Source organism: Meleagris gallopavo, chromosome 2 (genome assembly GCF_905368555.1).
Source record: "Meleagris gallopavo chromosome 2, MGAL_WU_HG_1.1, whole genome shotgun sequence".
Lineage (NCBI taxonomy): Eukaryota > Metazoa > Chordata > Aves > Galliformes > Phasianidae > Meleagris > Meleagris gallopavo.
Genome location: NC_139405.1, coordinates 91,963,049 through 91,985,450, shown reverse-complemented (window position 1 = coordinate 91,985,450; position 22,402 = coordinate 91,963,049). Strand labels below are relative to the sequence as shown.

At 35.1% G+C, this 22,402-nt stretch overlaps 1 protein-coding gene across 1 annotated transcript in view; it reads right to left on the bottom strand.

Moving 5' to 3' along the window:
• Positions 1-1,792: 1,792 nt before the first annotated feature.
• TPO (thyroid peroxidase) overlaps positions 1,793-22,402 on the bottom strand; it is a 39,356-nt gene continuing 18,746 nt past the window's right edge. Inside the window, exons 7-13 of the mRNA XM_085218448.1 lie at positions 18,305-18,820; positions 11,202-11,460; positions 10,498-10,668; positions 8,810-9,047; positions 5,722-5,930; positions 5,017-5,187; positions 1,793-1,953 (exon numbers count right to left, since the gene is read on the bottom strand). Coding sequence (XP_085074574.1) covers positions 1,793-1,953; positions 5,017-5,187; positions 5,722-5,930; positions 8,810-9,047; positions 10,498-10,668; positions 11,202-11,460; positions 18,305-18,820 — 1,725 coding nt within the window. The remainder of the gene's footprint in view (positions 1,954-5,016; positions 5,188-5,721; positions 5,931-8,809; positions 9,048-10,497; positions 10,669-11,201; positions 11,461-18,304; positions 18,821-22,402) is intronic.

Genomic DNA, 22,402 nt, shown 5'->3' with positions numbered 1-22,402 from the left:
AGAAAAGTCTGGGTCTTTCAACTAAATCATAGAATCATAGAATGGCTTGTGTTGGAGCAGACTTCAAGAATCTCCTACACCCCTGCTGCATGCAGGGCTACCAAGCTCCATATCTAATACTAGACCAGGCTGCCCAGGGCCCCATCCAATCTGGCCTTGAACGCCTCCAGGGATGGGGCATCCACAACCTCTCTGGGCAGCCTGTTCCAGTGCCTCACCACTCTCTCTGTAAACTTTCCCTTGATATCCAACCTAAATCTCCCCTCCCTGAACTTAAAAAACATTTATGCACATTGTTAAGTCCTTCTTGATCCTTCTCTTTGGGCTGAAAAGTCTGAGCTCTCTCAACATCCCTTTGTATGAAAGATGATCTGTTTCCTTAATCAATTTCATTTCTCTTGGTTTGGTAACCCCGTGTCTCCATGTCTTTATCATTCTGGAGAATACAGAACAGGAGGCAAAGCACTCCAGATGCTGCCACTGAGCAGAGAGTAGAGGGAAAAGCACCTTTGTGCTTTTGTTGTTAGAAAGCCAATGAGGTTCTGAAAAGCACATTTGGCTTGGTTTGGGGTAATGATCACTTGGTACAGTGCAATGTTATGTTTCCTCTCTTTGAAATATAAAACTAATATTTGGAGCTGCCCTGGTTTACATGCCAGTATATTATTAGTATTAATACATGCCAGTATTAATACATGCCAGTATGTATTGCCAGTATGCAATGTATTAATATATAATCTCTGTTCTCAACACCTCAACACCACTGAACTAATCTCTTTATGTTAATCTGAAGGCAGGTTTTGTCTCTGGATTTAGAGTGGCAAAGAAATATGACTATGGTTGAATGGGTAATGAAATACAACTGTAAATAAAGAAACACCTTCAAGTGAGGTTGTTTTTTCTTCTCTTTCTATGCTATTTTAAAAGATAAAAACTCTGACTGACTTGCACCGTTCCTTTTACCTTTAATCCAGGAAGAAATAAGTCCATAGAACAAAAAAAAAAAAAAAAAAAAAAAAGGCAGCACAGTGGGAAAATCAGCTATATATACATTATACCACTGATTTTTTTGTCTGTTTGTGAGAAGATAGATTTGCTGAAGAATTATCGTCCTCTGTTTTCCTTATGCAAATAACAATGATAGACAGCCCAATACAATATCATAATTCAGGTATTCATTTAAACAGGTAATGAGAAATGTGCCATCAGTGAAATTCCAAACCTAATTATAATTAGTAATATACAGCACTGGATATGCAAGTTTTGAGCACTTTAAAGTTTCTGTGCTTCTTTTGGGCACTTTGGCAAAGAAAATATTCACCCACTTGAGTTTGCATTGTAGGTTTTCATGGAGCTTTTGGCAGATGTAGTCTCTCTTTCCCCAGAACAAATATTACTCAGCATCAGTGGGCAGCTATTCTAATGCTCCCCATGTAAAATTTAAGACACAATGCATATTTCAGGGGTGCTGGAATTATGAAGATCAAGAAAATGTGCAACTTATGCTAGACTAAATTGTTTTGCAATGTAACAGGTGGAACAAACCAGGTGACCTGAGATTATATCACCCTTCATATACACTGTCAGAAAATAATGTTTTTTATAAATGAAGAATGGGAAATGACAACCTTCTCCATGTTATTTATTCAATATATTTATTTACTTTACAGAATCTGATGGTATATTTATGACTAAGACTGTCTGCAGAAATTTTTAGGTATTTTAACATTGCTTTCATACATCTCAATTTTAACATTTTTACAGCACAGTTAAAAAAAGAACTGAGAAAGTTTTAATGGACAGTAGGTTCATGAGTGCTATCAGTGCATGTTCTTCCATCTTCTGCCAGCTTGTAAGGTTCAGTACAGAGACATTTGTAGCTGCCTTTAGTGTTAATGCATTTAGCAGTTGGAGAGCATGGTGGATTAATTTCATTTTCACACTCATTGATGTCTGCAAAATGAATAAAGAGTGATCAATAATCATTACAAATTAGAGAAGATTAATAATTTATGCACACCTGCTACAAGTATTCATAAGTAAATTTTTGTGCATTACACATTGATATTCATTTCTTTTTCCTTTTTTAATTTGTTTTTTACTTTTTGAGCTGAATGGGTTTATGTTCTAAAACTTCCAGTTCCTCTATAAACATTATTTATATCGTGCTCTATAGAAGTAATGAAAAAATAGTAACACTGAAATGGTTCTATACATTTCCAGACATTATTTTTAACAGTCTAAGATTCAGGTTAGATTTGGATATATCTGTGATACTACTGAAAAAAAATTATTGCTCCTGGAAGGTATATAAATTCTTTGAAATAGCAATATCTCGACAGAATGATGAGCAGATGAACAATTATCCATTTTTATCCACTTGAAGATGCACATAAATGCATTTTCCTTGAGGCCATTCAAGTCCTTTTGCTTTCAGTCTTATGCAAAAGGAGAATCAGTGTGAAAAGCAGGAAAGAAAATACACAATGAGAGAAAGAATGTAGTCTTTTTCACATTTCTGCATCTCTCTTCCTTCTGTGTAATATTTGCTTACACAACTTCATTCGGTTTCCTAAAAACATCCAGCACTGCTGTAGATTTTTTCCCATCAGTGCTGTGCAATATTTGCCAGCGTGTTCAACACCTCAGATCTCTTGCCTTGGGAAACACTGCAAGCCCATATGTAGACTCTCTAGTCTTCAGTGCCTTCTCTTTTTGGTTACATTCCTTTCCTTTCATTCTCTACCTCATTTTTTAGCTGCTACTTCTGTCTACATAGCTCTTTTTTTTTCCCCCATCAGTATTAGTATTAGAAAGTGACCCTGTAAAAATGGTTTACTGGCTTAGCTTAACATTGTCACTCAGACCACTTGGGGAAATCTGTCACTGAAAATTGGATCAAACCTGATCCTTTCTTAAATTTTAATACAAAGCAGCAGCCGTGTCCAAAACTAACTGTCAACTGAGACAGTCTAAATCACACAAGGAATAATCTTAAATTTACAAATCCTTAAGAAATACTATCTCCCATAATGCTTCTATGAAGTAGTAAACTAGTCTGTTGTTCAGGATGAAGTGTCCTTAGTAATTATTACACCTTCAAGACCACATTTATTTTAATTCCCACAGATTTCATCACTGGGAAAGAAAAACCTGAACAGACTTTTTCTGCACTGTAATTCAGAGTTTCTATTTCAGCTCATACTCACGTTATCTGTTAACTAACTAATTGGTTTTATGGCCATGAAATAGTGTATGTCAGATCTAACCAGCCTACCCTACTGCTCAAAGACTGTGGTACTTTATTAAAGCAAAGTAAACACAGTTATCTATCCAATGTAAGATGGCACTTATTATAAAGGTAGCACAGTCTAGCACTAAATGTCTTCCTGAATCAGTAGAAATGATTTCTATCAAAGCCAAAGTTAGTAAGCAGGAATTAACAGCTCTCAAATTTCTATGCTTTTGTCAGCAGGCCACTCTGTCTTTTCCAGAGAAGCATATAATTTTGAAACCATCTGCAGAAATGCTAAGCTCCTCATTATATTGCTTGACTTATTCTTAATTTGCTGAACATTTAGAAGAATGGGAACACATTGCACAGACATGCATGGGACAAAGTACCTTCTACTGAAATACTGAAGTAGCATCTGCATAAGTGGAGTTTGATGGCTTTTAATAAAGGCATTTCTTATTTAATATATGCAGCATCTTGTTCTCCTATAGCAAATATAAAGTCTTTTGTTTACATTGCTGAACATATTAAAAGAAACTAGGACAAGGAATGATTCATTCATATAAGTTATTTATTCAGTTTGTAGCCAGAATATTAATCTAATGAAAAGATTTTATTATAATTCGTTTAACAGCTTTATTTCTTTATATGGTATTAATGCGTGTGAGATTCAGGAAATAAATAGGATACGAATAAAGGAAAGAGCTGCAAATTTCATTTGACTTCTGATATACCAGGTATGCAATTAGAATCAATAGCTTTCTATTCTGCTATCACAGAAATACTGATAAGCACACTTTATTACAAATCAGCTGCAGCCCTTACATTCAAAGTAATTTAACACAGTCCATAATATATTCCTAAATACAGCCTTTTCAGGTTCGATTTTCTCCCACGTTCTTATGTGGCGCAACAGCTTGAGTATGCGTATAGAAATGCACACACATATCATTAAGAACATTCTCATTAGAAATATGAACATTGAGAGAGTTCATCCCTCATAGCAGTGAAGAGGAAATGTCTTGCAACAAAATATTTTCCATATTCTTTCTCTCAGTCCTCCTTTCAATAGCAAAAATAGAGCAAAAACAGAGGAGAAAATAGTAAATAAATTATCAGAAAGTTATTCTTTTTTAAAATGTTCATGAAATATCTTTTAACTGACTTCTTACTGTTCCACTTTTCTGCCTGCAGAATTCATTTCTGTCAAAATTTTTCACTGATATTTAAGGGATGGAATTTGGAATAGAATGATAATGAAATTGCTTAATTTGTCTCGTATTCAGTGTTTCTTTGTCACTTTTGCTTAACTTATTTGGATAACACACCAACTACAAGAGCTGAGTTCACTTTGTATCTAGAGTGTCCATTGAACCACTTTAGGAAAATGAATTAAACAATAGTCTGATTCATTATTACATTGAATGCAGGAAAGAGTGATGTATAATACAGACCTGCTTTTTTGTTTGTTTGTTTTCCTGCTGGTTGTTAATTGACATTTCCCTGTCATCAAACCTAACGATGAATCAGCATAGGTAGAGATTAAGATAGCAATTCTGAATGATGGGCAGTTTTGCATTATCATGTCATTATACTTATAAACCTAGCAGACTGACTATCTTTGTCATACAAACTGCACTCATTTATGAGGAACACAAAGGAAAAATGACATTTAAACTATACATTTCAAGACAAGAAATGAAAGGAGTTCATGTCTCTTAAACAGTGTTAGATGAGCTTTTAGAAAACTCCGAAACAAATACATATATCCAGAGAGATACCTATGCAAACAGGAGCCTGAAATTTCCAGCCTTTACTTGTGCAGCTCAATTGCTCTTCTCCTTGTAACTGAAATCCATGTCGACAAGAATAAGTCAGTGTAGATTCCCCAAATTCTGAACAATATACAAAATTACCATTTTCTACATGCTTTGGTGTTCCACACATTTCTTCTACAAATAAAAAAAAATCACATTTTAAAAACATACCAGCTTACCTTCAAAAATGGACATTATTATTCCTTACTGCTATAAATTAACTTCAGTGAAATTACTCATATGCTTTAAGATGATCAATAATTTAATTATTCATTACTGGATAAGAATTTATACAGAATTCCTGAGGTCTGACTTACAATTCTTGTAAAAATAACTTTACCTCCAAACGGTATGGTCTACAGAGATCTTAATATATTTTCTATACTTCTAAAAACTCCTGCCCTAGTTAGCATAATGTTTATGTATTTCACAAAGCCATCTGTTTTATCAAGGGGAAGATGGCAGACAGTATCCTTTTACAGAGGAGGAAATTGAGAAAGGAGAGAAAGATGTAGATCTCATTTCTAAGTGACAGAAATGGTAAAGTTCCATGACAGATCTGGAACTCAAGACCTGAATAACCACAGTCAGTGCTCTAACTACAGGTTACTCCCTTTCCCATCAGAAAAAAAAAAAAAAAAAAAAAAAAAAAGATAATTACCAAATTACCTTCCTGAAAGATTTCTTGCCAAGCTTCTAAATTCATTCCATCTATATTACTACAATGTTTAAAATCCTGTGGAAACTTTCCAAGTTGAAAGGCATCTACTGGCACATCAGAAATCCCTGTGTTGTCACAAATCACGCGAGACAAAGAGTGCTTTTTGAGTTCATTCTTTTGAGCTTCAGTGAAAACATTATCATTTTCCCACCAAAATCTGGAAAGGTTGATAGAAATATTTTTAAACAATTAAATTCAAAGAGCTGATTATTCTTACTATCAGAGTATCCTACATGAGAAGAGAAAGATAAATAATTACAACAAAATGTAATTGGATACAAGAATCATAAATTGAAACTATATAATCTGCAGATTTGCAAATCCATCTTACAAGACACAGGAAGACTGTTGTGAGCTGGGGTACTAGTCATCTCAGGTGGTTTGTTAAAGTAAGATAAGTAAAACTATTAATTAATTCACATGTGCTGAATTGCTTGTAGCCGCAAAAGAAAGTTGCAGTACTGAGAGAAAAAAAAAAACAAAACAAAACAAAATTGATGCAAATTATTTGAATTGGATACTTAATCTTATGCAAACCAGCATTCTTATGCATTCATAAATTGTTTAAAACATAATTACAGGAGAATTGCAGCAGTAGCCATAATAGATACACACGATAGCATTTGAACTTTTCTTGGTATGGAGCTCTTCATTTGCTAAGAAGTTGTTAGTTACCCACAGTGGGACAGTCTGAAGAGACAACTCTCCTGCTCTCCTACTGTGTTGGAGTAGGATGAAATCTACATGACCAAGGATAGGTCAAATATTTCACAATACAGAAGCACTATGATAAGAAGTACAGAAGAGTGTGGGGGGCTGGAGAGAGAAGAAAAGGTGTTTTCCTTCTGTTTCCAACCTACACAGAGTCCCAAAAATTCTCAGAACATTCTGAAATGTCACCGACTGTTCCTGGACCCCTTCTTATAACAAAAGTCATCAAAGGCTTTGCACTACTCAGCTGCCCTACACCCTTCAATTTCCTTTTTCATAAAAAGCTGTTCTACATTCATCAGAAAATTCAGTTTTATCTGCACTGCTGAGAAGGTTTGAGCAGATCATTATTTTTAATCTACCCAGCAGCTAGATGATTGCTCTAACAGAGGTTGCTCCAGGAGATCTGTAGCAAGTCATGAAAATTTTACAGGTGAATTTTGCAAGATTAGAGTAAAAAAAAAAAAAAAAAAAAAAAAGAAGAAGAAGAAGAAGAAGAAGAAAAATATAAATAGAGGCACAAACCTCTTATGCTAAGAATGTAAAGTCAGGTACAAAGTCTTTACCCTGTTATTTCAAACCCTGAGATCAGACAAGGATTCAGAGCAGGAACAGAAAAAAAGGCAACAGCTGATGGAACAAAAACTATTGTTTCCAGGTGATTTGGCTGAAGTCAAGATAGGCTAAGGTCAAACCCAGCATGAGGGCCTGGGTTATTACACTGGTGAAATAAATCTTTTTTTTAATCAGGATACTGACAGTAGATTTTAAGGTTATGAGGATGGCATTCAGTCAGTTAAAAATTCCACTTAGTCTGGATTTATGAATTTAAATTGGTAACTTCAAAAAGATGTTTTGAAATTCCTACTTACTAACATATAGGATTATCTAACAAATATCTCATATGCTTGTAGCGTTACTAATGCAGATACAGTATCCAATGCATTATACAGCAAGCCACTGCAATAAATTTTAGACTTTTTCATTCTTATGCTTACTCTATGACAACTACAACAAGTTGTTATATACTCCTAACTTTCTTAAATATCATAGTCTCAGTAACCAAACACCATTTCACACTTAAGTTAGTAGACACAAAATTTATAGCGCAAACTTGAGGTGTTCTTCTACTGTTAGAATTAATCTTTTCTCAGTTTAAAAATAACACATTAAATTATGCTTAGGTTTAATTAATGCTAGTAGTATCATGTGACACTGGATAAAAGTAGAGAGTCTGGAAGGGTCTCAGTAGATGATCATTCTCCAGATAGAGTTGAGGATGCCATTACAATTCAGAAAACTTACAACCATGTTTTTGCTGCAGCTGAGTGGAATGTTTGCTATATGACTTGTTTTAATAAGATACTAACTTTGATTAATATTGCTTTTTCCTGTGAGCTAATTAATTAACATTTTTTAAAGTTCAGATTTAAGTTCTGTTTCAGATTTTTATTTACGTAATGGCTTCTCTCCACTTCTGAGAGAAGTGTAAAGGTGAGCATAAGGGCCAGAGGAACTTAAACACCAGTGCTAAGGTGGTGTGAGTAGTTTAAAATTAGTCTTCTCATAAGATTCTAGGTTGCTGCCATAAGTATATGACAAAAATGAAAAACAAAGGTTGGTTTTATAATTGCTTCAGGAAATAACAAAGATAAAAGCAGCATCTTTTGAACCCTTTTGAAGCCTGAAATAGCATTTCTTCTACCTTCCTGGTATGAAGGTACAAGACAGACCATGGTGGCAGCTGTAGAGGACTAGGTGAAGTGACAGCCTCTTCTGGCGTGTCTGATGTGGCAGTTCTGGGAGAACTCTGCATTCCTGATACCATAAGACCAAATACTCGGTGCTTTTATTTACCTTTCTAGGAAGTCTTAACTGCAACTCTCCTTTCTCTTACAGATTTTCTGGGAAAATTTTGAGATCCTTTCAGTTAAGGATCCTAGCCTAGTGCATCCCTCAGGAATTGGATAGTTAAGATTTGTACATCCATTCACAGAGAAGGAGATGAGGAGACGTGTTCCTAGCACAATTAACTAGTGCTGGCACTTTGAGTTTCCACCAGAATTTCAAAGTTGGGCATCTCAGTGTTACAGAAACAATCCCTATGTCTGAATTTGAGACTATACAGATCAAAGAAGAATAAGGAAAGGTTTACCCAAGAAAATGCAAAAATTAGATTTTGGCAGTGAATAATTTGTTTACATAATTAAAAGTATGTTTAAGCATCACGATGCCTTACATGCTAAGAAGTGTCCACATGTATGTGTAAAATGACAGTTGCTGCTGAGTGGTTCACAAAAGACTCAGCATCATGAATAAACTTACCGATCACCATCCCTTAGTGCCTTCATTTGCTTTCCAATTAAACAGGCAAACAGAGGACCTGTTCTAGCACCTGGAAGAAAGTCTTCTACTAAACCACCAAGCCAAACATCAATATTGCTAGGATTATGGTACAATTCCATGATTTTTTCAGTAACTTTCTGATTAGTTATTATTGTATTCAGGTCAGTTTGAGTTTCCAGTTTTGGTAAGCCACAGAATTCTCGCCAGTCATTATAACCTATAAATATGATGATTAAAAGGAAGATTAGATTACTATTAGGCATGATATTTGAACTTAATTCATTCAAAAGCACTGGATTCTGGCAACCTTATTTACAATCATGGACAGTTATTACCAAAAATAGTCCTGCTGTTATTGGTTAAAATGATTAGAGAAATTACAGCAGGATCTGCAACTACAAGGTATACAAATATTACATCGTTCTCATGAAGGAAGACAAGAGTTTTAAGTTCTCCCATATTTAAGCAATGCAAATATGAAATAAAGGGATCTATTTTGAGCTAATGCAGGCAGGAACATTCATTTTGTTTGGAGATTTTCAGATCCAGGAATAAACCCTGAATTCCATTAGCACCTAAAGCTCTTTACTAAGGAGATTGTTGTAGGACATGTCTAGTTCCCTGGAAAATATATTTTTTTTCCAATTCTTTTACATCACTGCAATTAATTTTCCCCATCTCCCAGTAAAACTTGCATTTCTAATCCTGGAGACCAGAACTCCATTTCTACTCCTATTTGGCTAAGACTTTTAAACTCCAGGCTGGAGTCAGACTTCATTTCTATTGGCCAAGGACATATTCCTAGCTACAGAGTCTCACAGCTTTAACAGGAGAAATGGAGAGGTTTGTCACCCAGAAACATAGCAACCTTAGTTAATCAGTTACTTGTATTCTGTGGGTAGGACATCAGGATCAGAACATAAAAGGGCAACTGTATTTGTTCTTTATTCATGCAGACAAGCGGTCTGATCAGATAGGGGATCAGGATGCAGTTTTACAAAAAAAGTGAAAGTCTCTGTCTGCTTTGCAGAGGGTTGTTGCCTCTGCGTTTAGAGACTGTGGCACACTTACGGGAGGATTTTACACAGGACTGTGAACATACTGTATGTTTTTTCAGCTGCTATGATTAAATTGATCCAAGCTCCAGCATAGTCTTCCTCTAACTCCGTACACCCATGGTGTGGTGGGCTCACAGTCCTTGACTGTTACTTCAGCCTTACCCTGGGCTAACTAGAGCTAGAAATCCAATGCAAAAAGTGGGCACAAAAATGTAATGTTTCTAAAAGTCAGGTGTACATTTAATGAAGTCATTAACCACTCCTGGAGACATTTCAACTCCAAGTAGGTGCTGCAGTCAGAAAACCCCACTTCTCTGGAGCTGAATCCTGCAGGGAGGAGTCTCAGGTGCCAGGAGCACCCAGATCTACTAATCAGTACTGGTCTTTCACATTCTGGACTTCAGTCTGGGGAAGTTATTTTAATTTCAAATGGTGGGGAATATTTTTTTTTCCATCAAAGTTGAAAATACTGGCTTCTTGTGTTTTAAAGAGACTTGAGTTATGTTTCCTATAAAAAAGCTGTTAAATAAATCTTACAACTACATCCTAGATACAAACATTGATATCTCAGTTGCTGATTGGAAGAAGATTCAAGAAAAATCAATAGACCTGGGAGTCCATGATCACGGCCACGCTGTAAATTCAGTGATGCTAAATCAAGTGAACCATTATTGGACAACACAAACAGCTTATCTGTTAACTCTTCATTCATCAGTTGGCCTTGCACCTGCAGTTTTGCTGGATGTGCAAGAAGACCCCTTATCAATGGATCCAAGCCTCCTTCAAACACAAAAATAATTTAATGTTACAGCATGTATATAAACCACTATAATATTCTCAACAAATGTGAATGCATGTATGCTTCTTTCCCTTTAAACACTGGTCACATAGCCTTTCACATTAAAAAAAAAAAAAAAAAGCAAAAAAGCAAAAATTTACTTAAGATTGAAATTGTGGTAATACAACAAAAATGTTCCAGCTGCTTCCTCTGGGATACAAAATTTGACCATCTGATAATATATTTATCCACAAAAATGCATACAAGAGATCAATTTTTTGTCAGTCCATCAGGCTCTTTCAATCTGGAGAGTTATTTTATTAAGATAACTATTTACCTAAAATAATTGTTTCAGTTAGTATTAATTCTATGGAACGTGTTCAACAACATAAATCAGTGATGCAGTTAAATAAATGTTTTTATTCCTAATTTAAGACCAGCAACATTAAAGAAACTGTAACATTTATGGGAAAAGCAAACAGAACAAAATTAAGAAGCACACAAAGAACAAAAAACAGTTTAAATAAAAACATACCTTCTTTAACAAGCCTCCAAGGACTAAAGAAAACTTCGTGCAAATGAAGATGTGGGAGTTCTGGATCATCTAAATACTGTGCATTCAAACGCCTTACTATCGGTTGGATTGTTGCATGACCAAAACGAAAAGCAGCTGTTGCAAATACATTAGAAACTGTAGGATTCACTGTGGGATCATAACCTTTATAAAGGCCAATATACTGATTGAAAGCATCTGGGCCAATGATTTTGGGAATATAATCTCTTAAAGTAATAATCTGAAGGAAAAAAAAAGAAAGAAAGAAAAAAAAAAAAAGAAACATCATTCAGTGTTTTGACAGAAGAATAGTAATGATTCCTGCATACAGAATGCCTTTTTCATCACTCATTTGTTCCCAAGCATGACTAACAGCAGTGTTAACTTGAAAGTAACAAGAACCTAGTACTTCTTTTTGTAGTCTGGAAAAAATGACAGGACAAAATCAGTGGCAAAGTTCAGTACGTAGTACACTAACCAGGCTCATTTAGCATCCTACAATAATGCTGGACAAAAAGCTACTGGGCAGATTACCAGTATTGCTCCCTTTCAGTTCATGTGGGCAAATCCAGCTCACAAGAGCTCTGATGAGATTTAAAGCCTGGGCATAAGCTGTAATGCCCATGAATGGCTGTTGATATGTACAGATTCTATTTTTAGGCATATATATTGGACACAAATCCTCTTTTCTGAATACTTAAAATGAACAGGCTTTAAAATACTGGTTCTGAGCATCCTTAGAAGACATTTTATACTAAAGTCTATAGACTCATAAAAACACACTTCAAAAATGAAAATGGTGATAAACACTTTCTGCCAAAAGTTTATGTAATATATCATTACAAAATAATATTACTGTTACATGAAGAAAGTATGAGTACTTCTCCCTCCCCCCCCAACCCCTCAAAAAAAAAAAGATATAATAAGATCTAATGCACCAAATGAAATGAAAGCTTGTTATAGGTTAAAGATTACACTGCACTCAATAAAGCACAAAGGGATGAAAATCAAACATAGTGAATTCAATAAAATACATTATAGATTCAATATAGTGTGCAAGAAAATACGGAGAAAAATGTACTTTGAGCTTGGTGTAGAGGATATTGTAAAGCTAGCTGTCATGAAATTAGTAACTGAGAAACTTGTATCTTTAGTTTAGGCATGAAAAAGAGGCAAGAAAACCCCTGCAGAGTTCAGTCACTTTTCTCATAAGGCAGGGGTAACATCTTTATGTTTGCATGTATTTGAGGTTAGGTCATGCAGTGAACACAATATTTAAAAGACAATAGGTGAGGAATCCTTTTAGAGCTCCCTAAATACAGCACACAACAAAATTAAAATAATTGCTGGAAATTAATACTGACATTGTCATTTGAGCAGTTAACCTTTTGCTATATTCACAAAGATTTTGCAAGACAATTCTCTTTAAATTTAGATTTAATTAGTTTTTACAGGCAAGATGTGGCACATTGTCTTATCATTTTAAAGGGCAGAAATACAGAATTTCAAAGCCTGCTTCATCTTGACTTGGGGTCAAGTGTGATTTGGAAGTATGAATGAGGCAGGTGTAACAAATCCAAAAGCATGGGTAGAAAGGGATATAAGTACATCTTAACAGCTGTGCAAAGACCTTAAATAAGGTTAGATCAGCTCTGATATGACAAACATGGCTTTTTTTTTTTTTTTTTTTGTCTCTTTTTAAATGAAATCCCAAGCTAAGCAGCTCATTAAGGCTGGATTGCCCAACCGAAAGGTCAATTCAAAATTTTCATTTGCTCCAGGGGCAAGATCTTAATTTCAGATTTCCTTGGCAGCAAAAAAGGAATTGTTGTTTCAAAACATGAGAATTAAAAGGCTAAAGGTAAGAAGGAGTCATATATCTGCTTTCAACTAGGCAAGACATATGCGTGATGGAAACTTACGGTTTCTAAATAAGACTCCACCAAGTAGAGGTGAGTTTTAGACAATACAGATTAAGATGATACAACAGGAAAAAAAGAAGAATCTAGAATCTGACAGAGAACTACACTTAAAGTATATCAGCATGTAGTATCCTCTATATAGACTCTGTACAATCTTACTGAATTTGTCTGCATTAAGACAAGGATAAACTCATTGTAACTGACATATATGTAAGTGTTAGAGAAGGAATAAATAGATCACAAACAAAAAAATATTTTTCTTAAAATTATTTGGCATGAACTCCTCCCTGCTATGACAGAATTTGAAATAATTGAGATACTTCTGTGGAAACAAATGAGCATTCTTGTCTGAAAATATGTTAATAAAATTAGAGCTAGAAAGTGGTAAGTCTCTATAGAAAAGGCATTACAAGAAACTACAATGAACTATGCTACCACTTATTACTTATTTTGAGTCTCTTTATGAGCAATAAGTTTGGTTTGGGTGTTTGCAACAGCATGAGAGCTTTATGTGGGTATAGTGGGTCTGAACCTGCAAGGTATTGAATGGTCTCAGCTTCTTGTAACTTTTATAATATTAGTGCTAATCCAGTTTTCTCTTATGAGACATTTGACATCTGATAGCATTAGCTCAGACTTACAGAGAAGCCTCATTAAGAAATTAATTTTAATCAATTATGTAAATATTTCAACTGTCTCATTGCTGTAATTACTTCAAATGTACAGTTAGTAGAAAAAATGAAAAATGGCCACTGTCTTTTAAACGGAAGCTATATGCTCAGTATTTAAATGACTTTAATAACCAATATGATCAGAAAGTAACAGGATTAAGAGTATTTGTATATTATTCATTTAGTCATGTCTGAGAAAAGAAATGTCTGATTTCCTAGCAATACAACCAAATATTTGGTAATTATACAAACAGAAACTGAATCTAAATGATAACAGACTGTCAGAAAAGGTTTTGTACGGATTTGTCATAGCATTACTAAATCCCGATCTGCAAATGCAACAGTATTCAAAGTCAAATAGGCTGCTAGTGTAAAAAGTACTATTCTTCTCATTCAGAAAGCAGAAGTATATCAGGGATTCTGAAATGTCCTTAGGAACTCAGGCAGCATCCTGACTGGATTTCCCTTTAGGTTGGACCACCTTCAGCAGAATTCTTCCATACACTAGTTAATTGAAACTGTCAACTTATTTTTGAGAAGTTTTTTTGTTCATGTCAAAAGCTGTTTCAAATGAGGTGCAAAAGATGAAGGAATTCATATCACTTCCTCATTAGGTTTAGCAGACTTCTCAAAAGCCCTCAAGCATTTTCCAAAAAAGTTGTGAATAAAGGTACAATGCATTGAAAGGAAGATAAAAAGAACTCTGCAAAAGAGAATATAAAAATATACGGATGACTGTAAGAAAAAAGTAAGGCTGATAGAACAACTAATCTTTGCCATTGGCCAGAGGTGACTGAAAAAAATATCATCTCACTGAGATAGCAAAGAGCCAATTAACTCAAGCTCCTGTGCTTGGGAAAGATTGCAGAAATTGTACAGAACAATCAGACACGGCAACATTGTGTAATCTCTTAAAGTGCTATGCACAGTTTGTTTGAAATTCTTATGGTTATATTCAGAGATTTACAGATGACATTGAAGTCCTAAACATTTTCCTAAAGGATGACTGTAAAACAAGTTTTAATAAAAAATGAATACGTTTTTATAGTTCAGTGAATAGTCTGAAATATACTTTCTATGAGCAATGATGGTATGCAACACATTTTTTTATATATAATATATATCATTTATCTTTTTATCATTCATCATTTCATAAAGTTTAAGCTCTGAGAGGAGTTACTAATCATCCAATATCACAAACAAGTTTCATTCAAGTCTCTGCAGAAGAGACCCACTTTAAGCTCATGTATAAGCACATGAGGGAGAAGTTAGGATGCTTAGAAAACATAAGTAAGTATAGAATGAAGTGAAACACTGAAAACTGAATTCAGTTGACAACTGTGATTTTTCTATGAAATCATAGTAATTCAAAGAGAACTTAAATCAGATTGATTCTGCATTGCTCTTTGACTAGTATTTCCACATTCAGCATTCACAAGTCAAATGGCACATCAGAGCAAAACTGGTACACATGCATGCATTTTCAACTCTCAAACCATACATTTAACCCAGCAGGAACCTCAGTACTGCACACACAGTTCTTTGCTCACTCTCCTACTTTCTCCAATGGAATATGGGAGAGAATAGGAAAAAAACAAACCAACAAATTAGATCTTGTGAGATGAGATAAAAGCTGTTTACTAGGACAGAAATGACAAGGAAAAAAATGCATAACAGTAATTTTGATCAAATAAATGTGCAGGTGATGCACAAGGAGTTGCTCACCACCCACTGATTGATGCCCAGCCAGTCCCCAAGCCCAGCCAAATGTTTTTTTGCATGATGCCATATGGTATGGAAATTCCTTTGTCCAGTTGAGTTCTGTCCTCTCCCATATCCTTGTGCCCTCCAACCAACCCTTTGCTGGCAGGGTATCACATGAACCTGTAAAACTGAAATGTCCTTGGCACTTGTATACAGCAACATCTAAAATAGTCTGTTATCAACAGTGTTTTTTATCCAAAAGCCAAAACATAGCATCATACCAGACATTATGAAAGAAAAAATCAACTCTGTCTCAGCTGAAACCGGGACAACAAAATAGCAATATTAAGACAGTAGAGGTTTCAGAACTTACTGATCTTTTCTTGTTTTGTCTACACTTTTTGTTTAAAGGAAGAACGAATTTTAACTATTTTCTCTCAAATAACTTGAAAGGAGGACTCCTTCCAACTTCAATAATTCTGTGATTCTGTACCCTAATTTTTCTCATTCGGACATTTCAGAACAGAATAGGAATAACTAAAACAAGGAGTTAGTTTCATTTCATTTAGCAAATGACAATGAAAAATGTCTATTTGCGTAAAACACTTCAGTCAGGGTGTATATTTTTAGTATAGTATGTTGCAGAGTTGATGTTTGAGAATTAAGCATGTGTCACTCACATCTAAGAAGAGAATTGAATTAATCACTGTTGGCTTATGTAAACAACTGCTATCAAAGAAGTATGTCTACAATGCAACAAAAAATGTGTTTTGTCCAAGATATCAACAGGCAGTTGTTGTGTTTGGTAGCTTTGTCAAACTAATATTGTTAAACTTTTGTCACTAGAGCTATTTATGCTGATAAAAAATATCTAGGAGAAAAAGCATGGTCTAGAGAGAGATTTTTAAAATTCTCCTTAGTCTAGAAAGAAAGGAAGGCTTTTTGTTCAATTCTCTATAATTACACACCCACAAGCAAAAAATATACTTGAAATTATTCATTAAAAAAGAGAGAATTTGAGAAATGCATAGCAACTGAAACAAAATTTTAGAGTTGGAATCTCAAGATAACTTCAACTAGAGTTGTCATTAGGGTGCTGGTTAACATTCCACGTTAATAGAGATACTGCAATTACCTCCCTTGAATGAATCTCTCTGAACCAGCCAGATATAACTGAAACACAGTTCTAATGAGCCATAAGCAAATCTCATTATTCTGTGATACTGGTTGAGATAATGAGTAGCCTAGATTTATGCGGTATAATGCTTTGCACAAAGAATTTTCTTTCAAGCCATAATATTACTGGACATAGTTCAGAAGTAGTTGAACACACAGAAGTATATTACGGATTTTCACTTTTCTTCTAACAATTACTAACAACCGTTCTGATTCATCAGTGCAATTATTTGATGCAAATAGCTTATTTACATCCAAGAAGATTACGTGATTAATGTAAACAAAAATTTTTAAATGACAGCAAAATTTTTAGATTTCTTTTTCTCTTGAATAAAACTTCTGAAAGAATAAAGAAAAAGTGTGTTATTGCAACAGAAAAAATTTTCTACCCCCTCTTCCAGTTAACTTTCACATAGGTCATGTTTTGGTAAAAAATAATCTGCTTTGAGGAATCAGAAAGCATATGAAAGTCAACTAGCTTTCAGTTTATCCTGGTTCTGATATAATATTAATGCTGAATCTCCATTAACACAGAAGCACTAGTCAGAATTGGAGAAATGTCAGATGGAATAGTCTGCTTATCCAAGCCATCAAAAAAAGGCTGACGGGACTAGTTATTCCCTGAGACCACTGAAGAGATTGGTTAGACCACAAACCTGAGTATGAAAGATAAGACAATGAAAGAAACTGTCCCCTGAATGTCAGGTATGCTAAAGGAGTGATGGCTGAGTGGAGGTAGCACTAATTGTGGGAGGCAGGGAGGAGAGAATCTCTGTAGAATTTTGCACGCTATGTTTTAAGGGGACTGTTAGAATGTGTGGGATGCTAGGGTATTCAGGAAGAGGACTAAAGGTGGAAAAAGGGAGAAGTTAAAGGACTGGGGAGGAACAAGCAAGGGAAAATAGAGGGAAAAGGGGGTAAAAGTGGTTGTTTGAGCTTGAAGAGTCTCCTGATAAGTGTGCTTATCTGACAGAGCCCTGTGCTTGATTGCTGCGATTTATGCTATACTCTGAAGGAGAAGAAGGAGAGCTGTGAGGAAAACACAAGCCTGCATAACTATTTCAGGAAGAAAAGGGGAAAAGAAAGGGGAAATGAAAAAGAAAAAAGGGAAAAGAGGGAAGAGGGAAGAGAAGAGTTGAAGATTAGACCCTGATTAATACAGCAGTGAGAGGTTCACAAGTATTTTTACACACAGCAACTACTTGTTTATATAATTACCATAAGAAAGTAATGGGCGCTATGTATATGCAGAGACAGTTTTTTACTTGTTTCCTTTACCAAAAACTACAAAGAAATGTATCTAAAAGAGCTTCTCTAGACTTCAACAGACAAAATAGACATAGGAGAAATATGCAGAAATATGAAGAAGAGTAGAAATTGCCATAAAATCAGGGCACTGAGATCTGAGGTCTGAATAAGGAGGACATTGCATTCGGGGAAGTATAGGACAGAGCAAACTTTAAACATGCCAGGTGAGAAGCATAGAAAGAGTTGGCACAGAGTATGCAGCATGATCTCTGAAACTACTCACAGAAGCATATTTGAAGTTCTGTGATTGATTCTACTCTAGGATATTCACTGCTATGTGTCAGTAAGCAAATAGGCAGCCCACCTGATGGAGAGCTCCAACAATTTTCCGTGCTTCTTGGTAGACAGTCTCAGCGCTCCAGTGGCTGTTGATGGCTTTGAGGGCCCGGGCCAGGCGGTTGTGCTCTCTCAGCCACAGTGTGTGCATGGCTGTCAATGATGTGACCTCACTCGATCGGCTGTCCCCAGCCATAAAGCATTCAATCCTTTCATCTTCACTTGCATTTGAGTCCTGTGCACAAGGTGATGGAACCCGGTCTGTAAAAGGCAGGTATTCCTGACCATTATCATGATGTTTATTGTTGACTCTGAGAAGGCCTTCTTCACTTGTTAAATTCCTCAGCTTGTTTTCAACAGTGGAAGTGCTGCCATAGACAGTAGAAGCATCAATGAAAGAGGTTAAACCATTGATCTGTTGTCTTGGATTTAGGGCTGATAGATTTCCAAAGAAAATACTGTGATCACCAGTGCCACATGTAGGAGATGAGCGGTAGAAGGGCAGGCAATCCATCCCTTTGGATAATGTATCATTGGTTGTTACCTGTATAACAAAAACGTGCAATTTCTGAGTTGAAGGCAACATAGATGTTGAATTAAGGTTTGCATAAATATTTCCATCCTTGCTCTCCTTTTTCAGTTGTTTCCCAGGTCTAATGTAAAGGTGTGACATTCTTTAAACTCATAGAGATGGTCTTCTCTCTCCTCAGATTTAAGTAAAAAGATGGTTCAACAACTTTCAAGAAAAGACAGAAATAAATTAAAACATTTGCTCTATCATTAAATCAAATTACTGATGTAACACCTTTTAAGTAGTTCTATGCCTGAATTAGCTCATTTTCACATTTAAAATTAATCACAAAATGTATCACAGTGGAGATGTGAACATCTGGTCAAATTATGTTCTGCTGAGCACCAAGTGAAACAGGAGGTTTACATGTGTACATAAAAAAAGTAGTGAAGAGTTTCAGTGTCTGCGGGAGCGTGCCATAAGAGCATTGTTTCAATACTCAATTTTAATCAGGACAAACCTAAAAAAGGCATACATAATTATTCACTCTGCCTTCTGCTGGTCCCACAAGCGTTCTCCTACATTATTTTATGGGGACAGCTTTTCTTAGAAGTTTTAAATCATATTGTTATAGAGACTTTTGAGTTGGAAGAGACACTTAAATGTCATCCAGTCCAACTCCCCTGTGGTGAAGAAGGACACCTACATCTAGATCATGTTGCTCAGAGCCCCATTCAGCCTGATCTTTTTGACTGTCTTTATAAAAACCAAAGAATGCTCTATTCCTCCCAAGCAAAAGCCTTTCCAGTGCTTTGAACCTCAGGCAGCCAAGATACTCAGATGAATGGTGATCCAATGTTTCTCCACTAGCCAGCATGGATATAGACTGGTTCAGACTATTGCTTAGTCAGCTACTCCAAATTCAGGTAAAGAGCATGGGAGAGATGTGTGGAAATTACCTAATGGAATCTTGCAGTACAAGTAAGGGCATGAGGGAAGAATACAGTACAAATCAGACAGCTGGAAGTTTTGCCACAGGTGAACATACAGAAAGGTATGTGAATAGTTTAACAGCTGTAGGAACTGCAGGAGAGATGTTGGAGGGGAAAAGAGAAATGGAAGAAAGAAAGGTTTTATGTGCACCATATGATATTTAAGAGGAAGGCTTGGATGAGCAATTTTATTTCATAGAACAGAATTCATAACTAAATAAAAAATCACCAGGTTTCAAAATGACTAAAATCTATCTTCGTTGTCAAATGCATATTTGACATTATGAAATTTTTTTTTTTTTTTAAAATACATTATTTCGAAATGGTAATAGCTTTCCATTGTGCAACAATGAGTCATAACAGTGAGTTAGTTCCAGGAGTTTTAGAAAGATTAATATAAATTAAAAATGTTACCAAGTGATGGATTCTGAGTTTTGTGGAATATAAAACTTTTTTTTTTTTTAACAAACTGGTCAACATGAAATAGGTATAGAAAGCACTAAAGCTGCTTCAATATCTGAAAATAAAATTGTCTTCAAATAATCAACTAATAGTAAATAAATGTTTTGTGTGGAAATGTGAGCAAATCCTTTTCCTTTGCATTGTATTTTCTTCCTGTTCACTTTTGAAAAGTCCTTGGAGAATACTGTTAATATTGCATATGTTCTTCGTACCTCTGAAAACAAAGGGACTAGTCATTAAATTGGGAATAAAATATCAGGGCAACTTTGGAATAGAATTAATGAGTTTCATTTAATAAAAACCTTACCTCACTTATTATACCAAGTAATTTTCTTACTACTGAAAGCTTGTGGCAGCAGGAATTGATATCAATAGAACATTTATGTTAAGAAAGGATTTCATATGTTTTTATAGTTTTGTTTGGTGAAGAACTTCTACAAATATTTCTACACGTTAGGTATCAACAAATTAAAATAGGTTATTTTTGAGGGAAATGCCTAATTTATTATCTTTTTTTTTTCCTTCACTGATTGCTAAAGTCAATAATTTTACTCCCTTGGATTTGCCATGTAGTATTTCGCTCTATGTTTATGTCTCTTGCTACTATTGTGGCTTCTTTTTCTCTTCAGTTGGTAATATAAGCAGGAAGATCATTTCATAGTACAGACACCTGAACTCAACAGCCACAGTGTTGTATGTATTTGAGTGCCTCCTGCTTCTAGTTAAGAGAAAAGCCTGGAAGAAATCAGCTATAATTGGGAAAAATGTAGGAGTCGCCTTTAGTTGTTGAGCAGTGTGGTTCACAGCAAAACATATCAACAGTGAATGAAGTTCATAGTGAATAATCTTCGGTTAACTGCCTCTGCAATTTCAATTCAAATTGTTCGGTGCCCCAGTGGAGAAAAGCAGCAGTAATGAGCATTAAGGGACTGCAAAACTGTATAATGTAGTCTTTTCCCTTTTCATGGGATAAACAGCATGCAGCCAGCAGCTGAATGTGCAAATAAGAGATTCCTTATGTTATTATTCAAATTACATTAGAAATAATCAGAGAAAAATAAAAGTTTTTTTCCTTCTGAAATGATTATAGAATAACATTTTTCTCCCGTACTAAATTCATATCTTTTTTTCCTCTCCTTGTATAATTCTAAAGGGAAAAATATCAGAAATAAATCCATCTCTGGCCACAATAGTTTTCCTGGTACAGCTGCATGCTGATTTAAACCGATTCAATGTTAACAGTTATGTGTGGTAGAATCTGCTTACAGTGAAATTTTTCAGTGTTTAGGAATCAGTAATTGTTTCAGGAGACCACAATGTCTAGGCCATGACCGCATTTAAATAAAAGCTTTTCTTGCTGTGAATTTGTTCTATGTCAAATAGTCTCTTTGAAAGGAATTTTTGCAGTTCTTAAGCGAAAGAAAACTTATGGTAAAGAAAGTTTGTCCTCAAGGAAGACATAAATGTGTGATCTTGGACATGAAGATTGGAAAAAAGTCCATCTAACAGCTAGTTGCTACCTCTGAAATGCAGAAGAAAAGGCAGATACTCACTCTGCTGGCTGTCTAATACACAGACTGATCTTTTCTTAGCTAGGACAGGAACTTGCCGTATTATATAACACCTTTTGCACATCACTTCACTTGTTTGTTTCTCCCTTTCTTTTCCAGCTTCTCTGTAGCTGAACTGACCAAATGAAAGCATTTCAGGATCATATCTTATTATATTTATGTTCTATGCCTATCTTAGTATCAACAATGTAATTAATATTGAATAAAGACAGTAGTTCTCCTGTGAAAGTCTTTCTAATGCTTCATTGTGTCTCAGCTCTAGCCTAAAACAATCATTGGAAGAATGACAAATTCTAAGCATCCTACTTCCATGTGTCAGGCCTTAAAAAAAGCTAGTTTCTGATTATTATTTTTCACAGTATGGTATTCTAAAGAGATATAGATAATGTCCCACAAGATAAGTACAGGCTCAATGTGAGAATCTCTGAGTGACTCTCTATAGCCTTTAGTATGAAATGTCCAGAACAGGAAATCATAATGTTTCCTGCTAACCTATAAATAATTTAGTACACTTGTCATTAATATTAATGCACTTTTGCAAATTTCAATCTGTCTTTGAACTGCATTGTCTCATAATATTTTCCAGACAC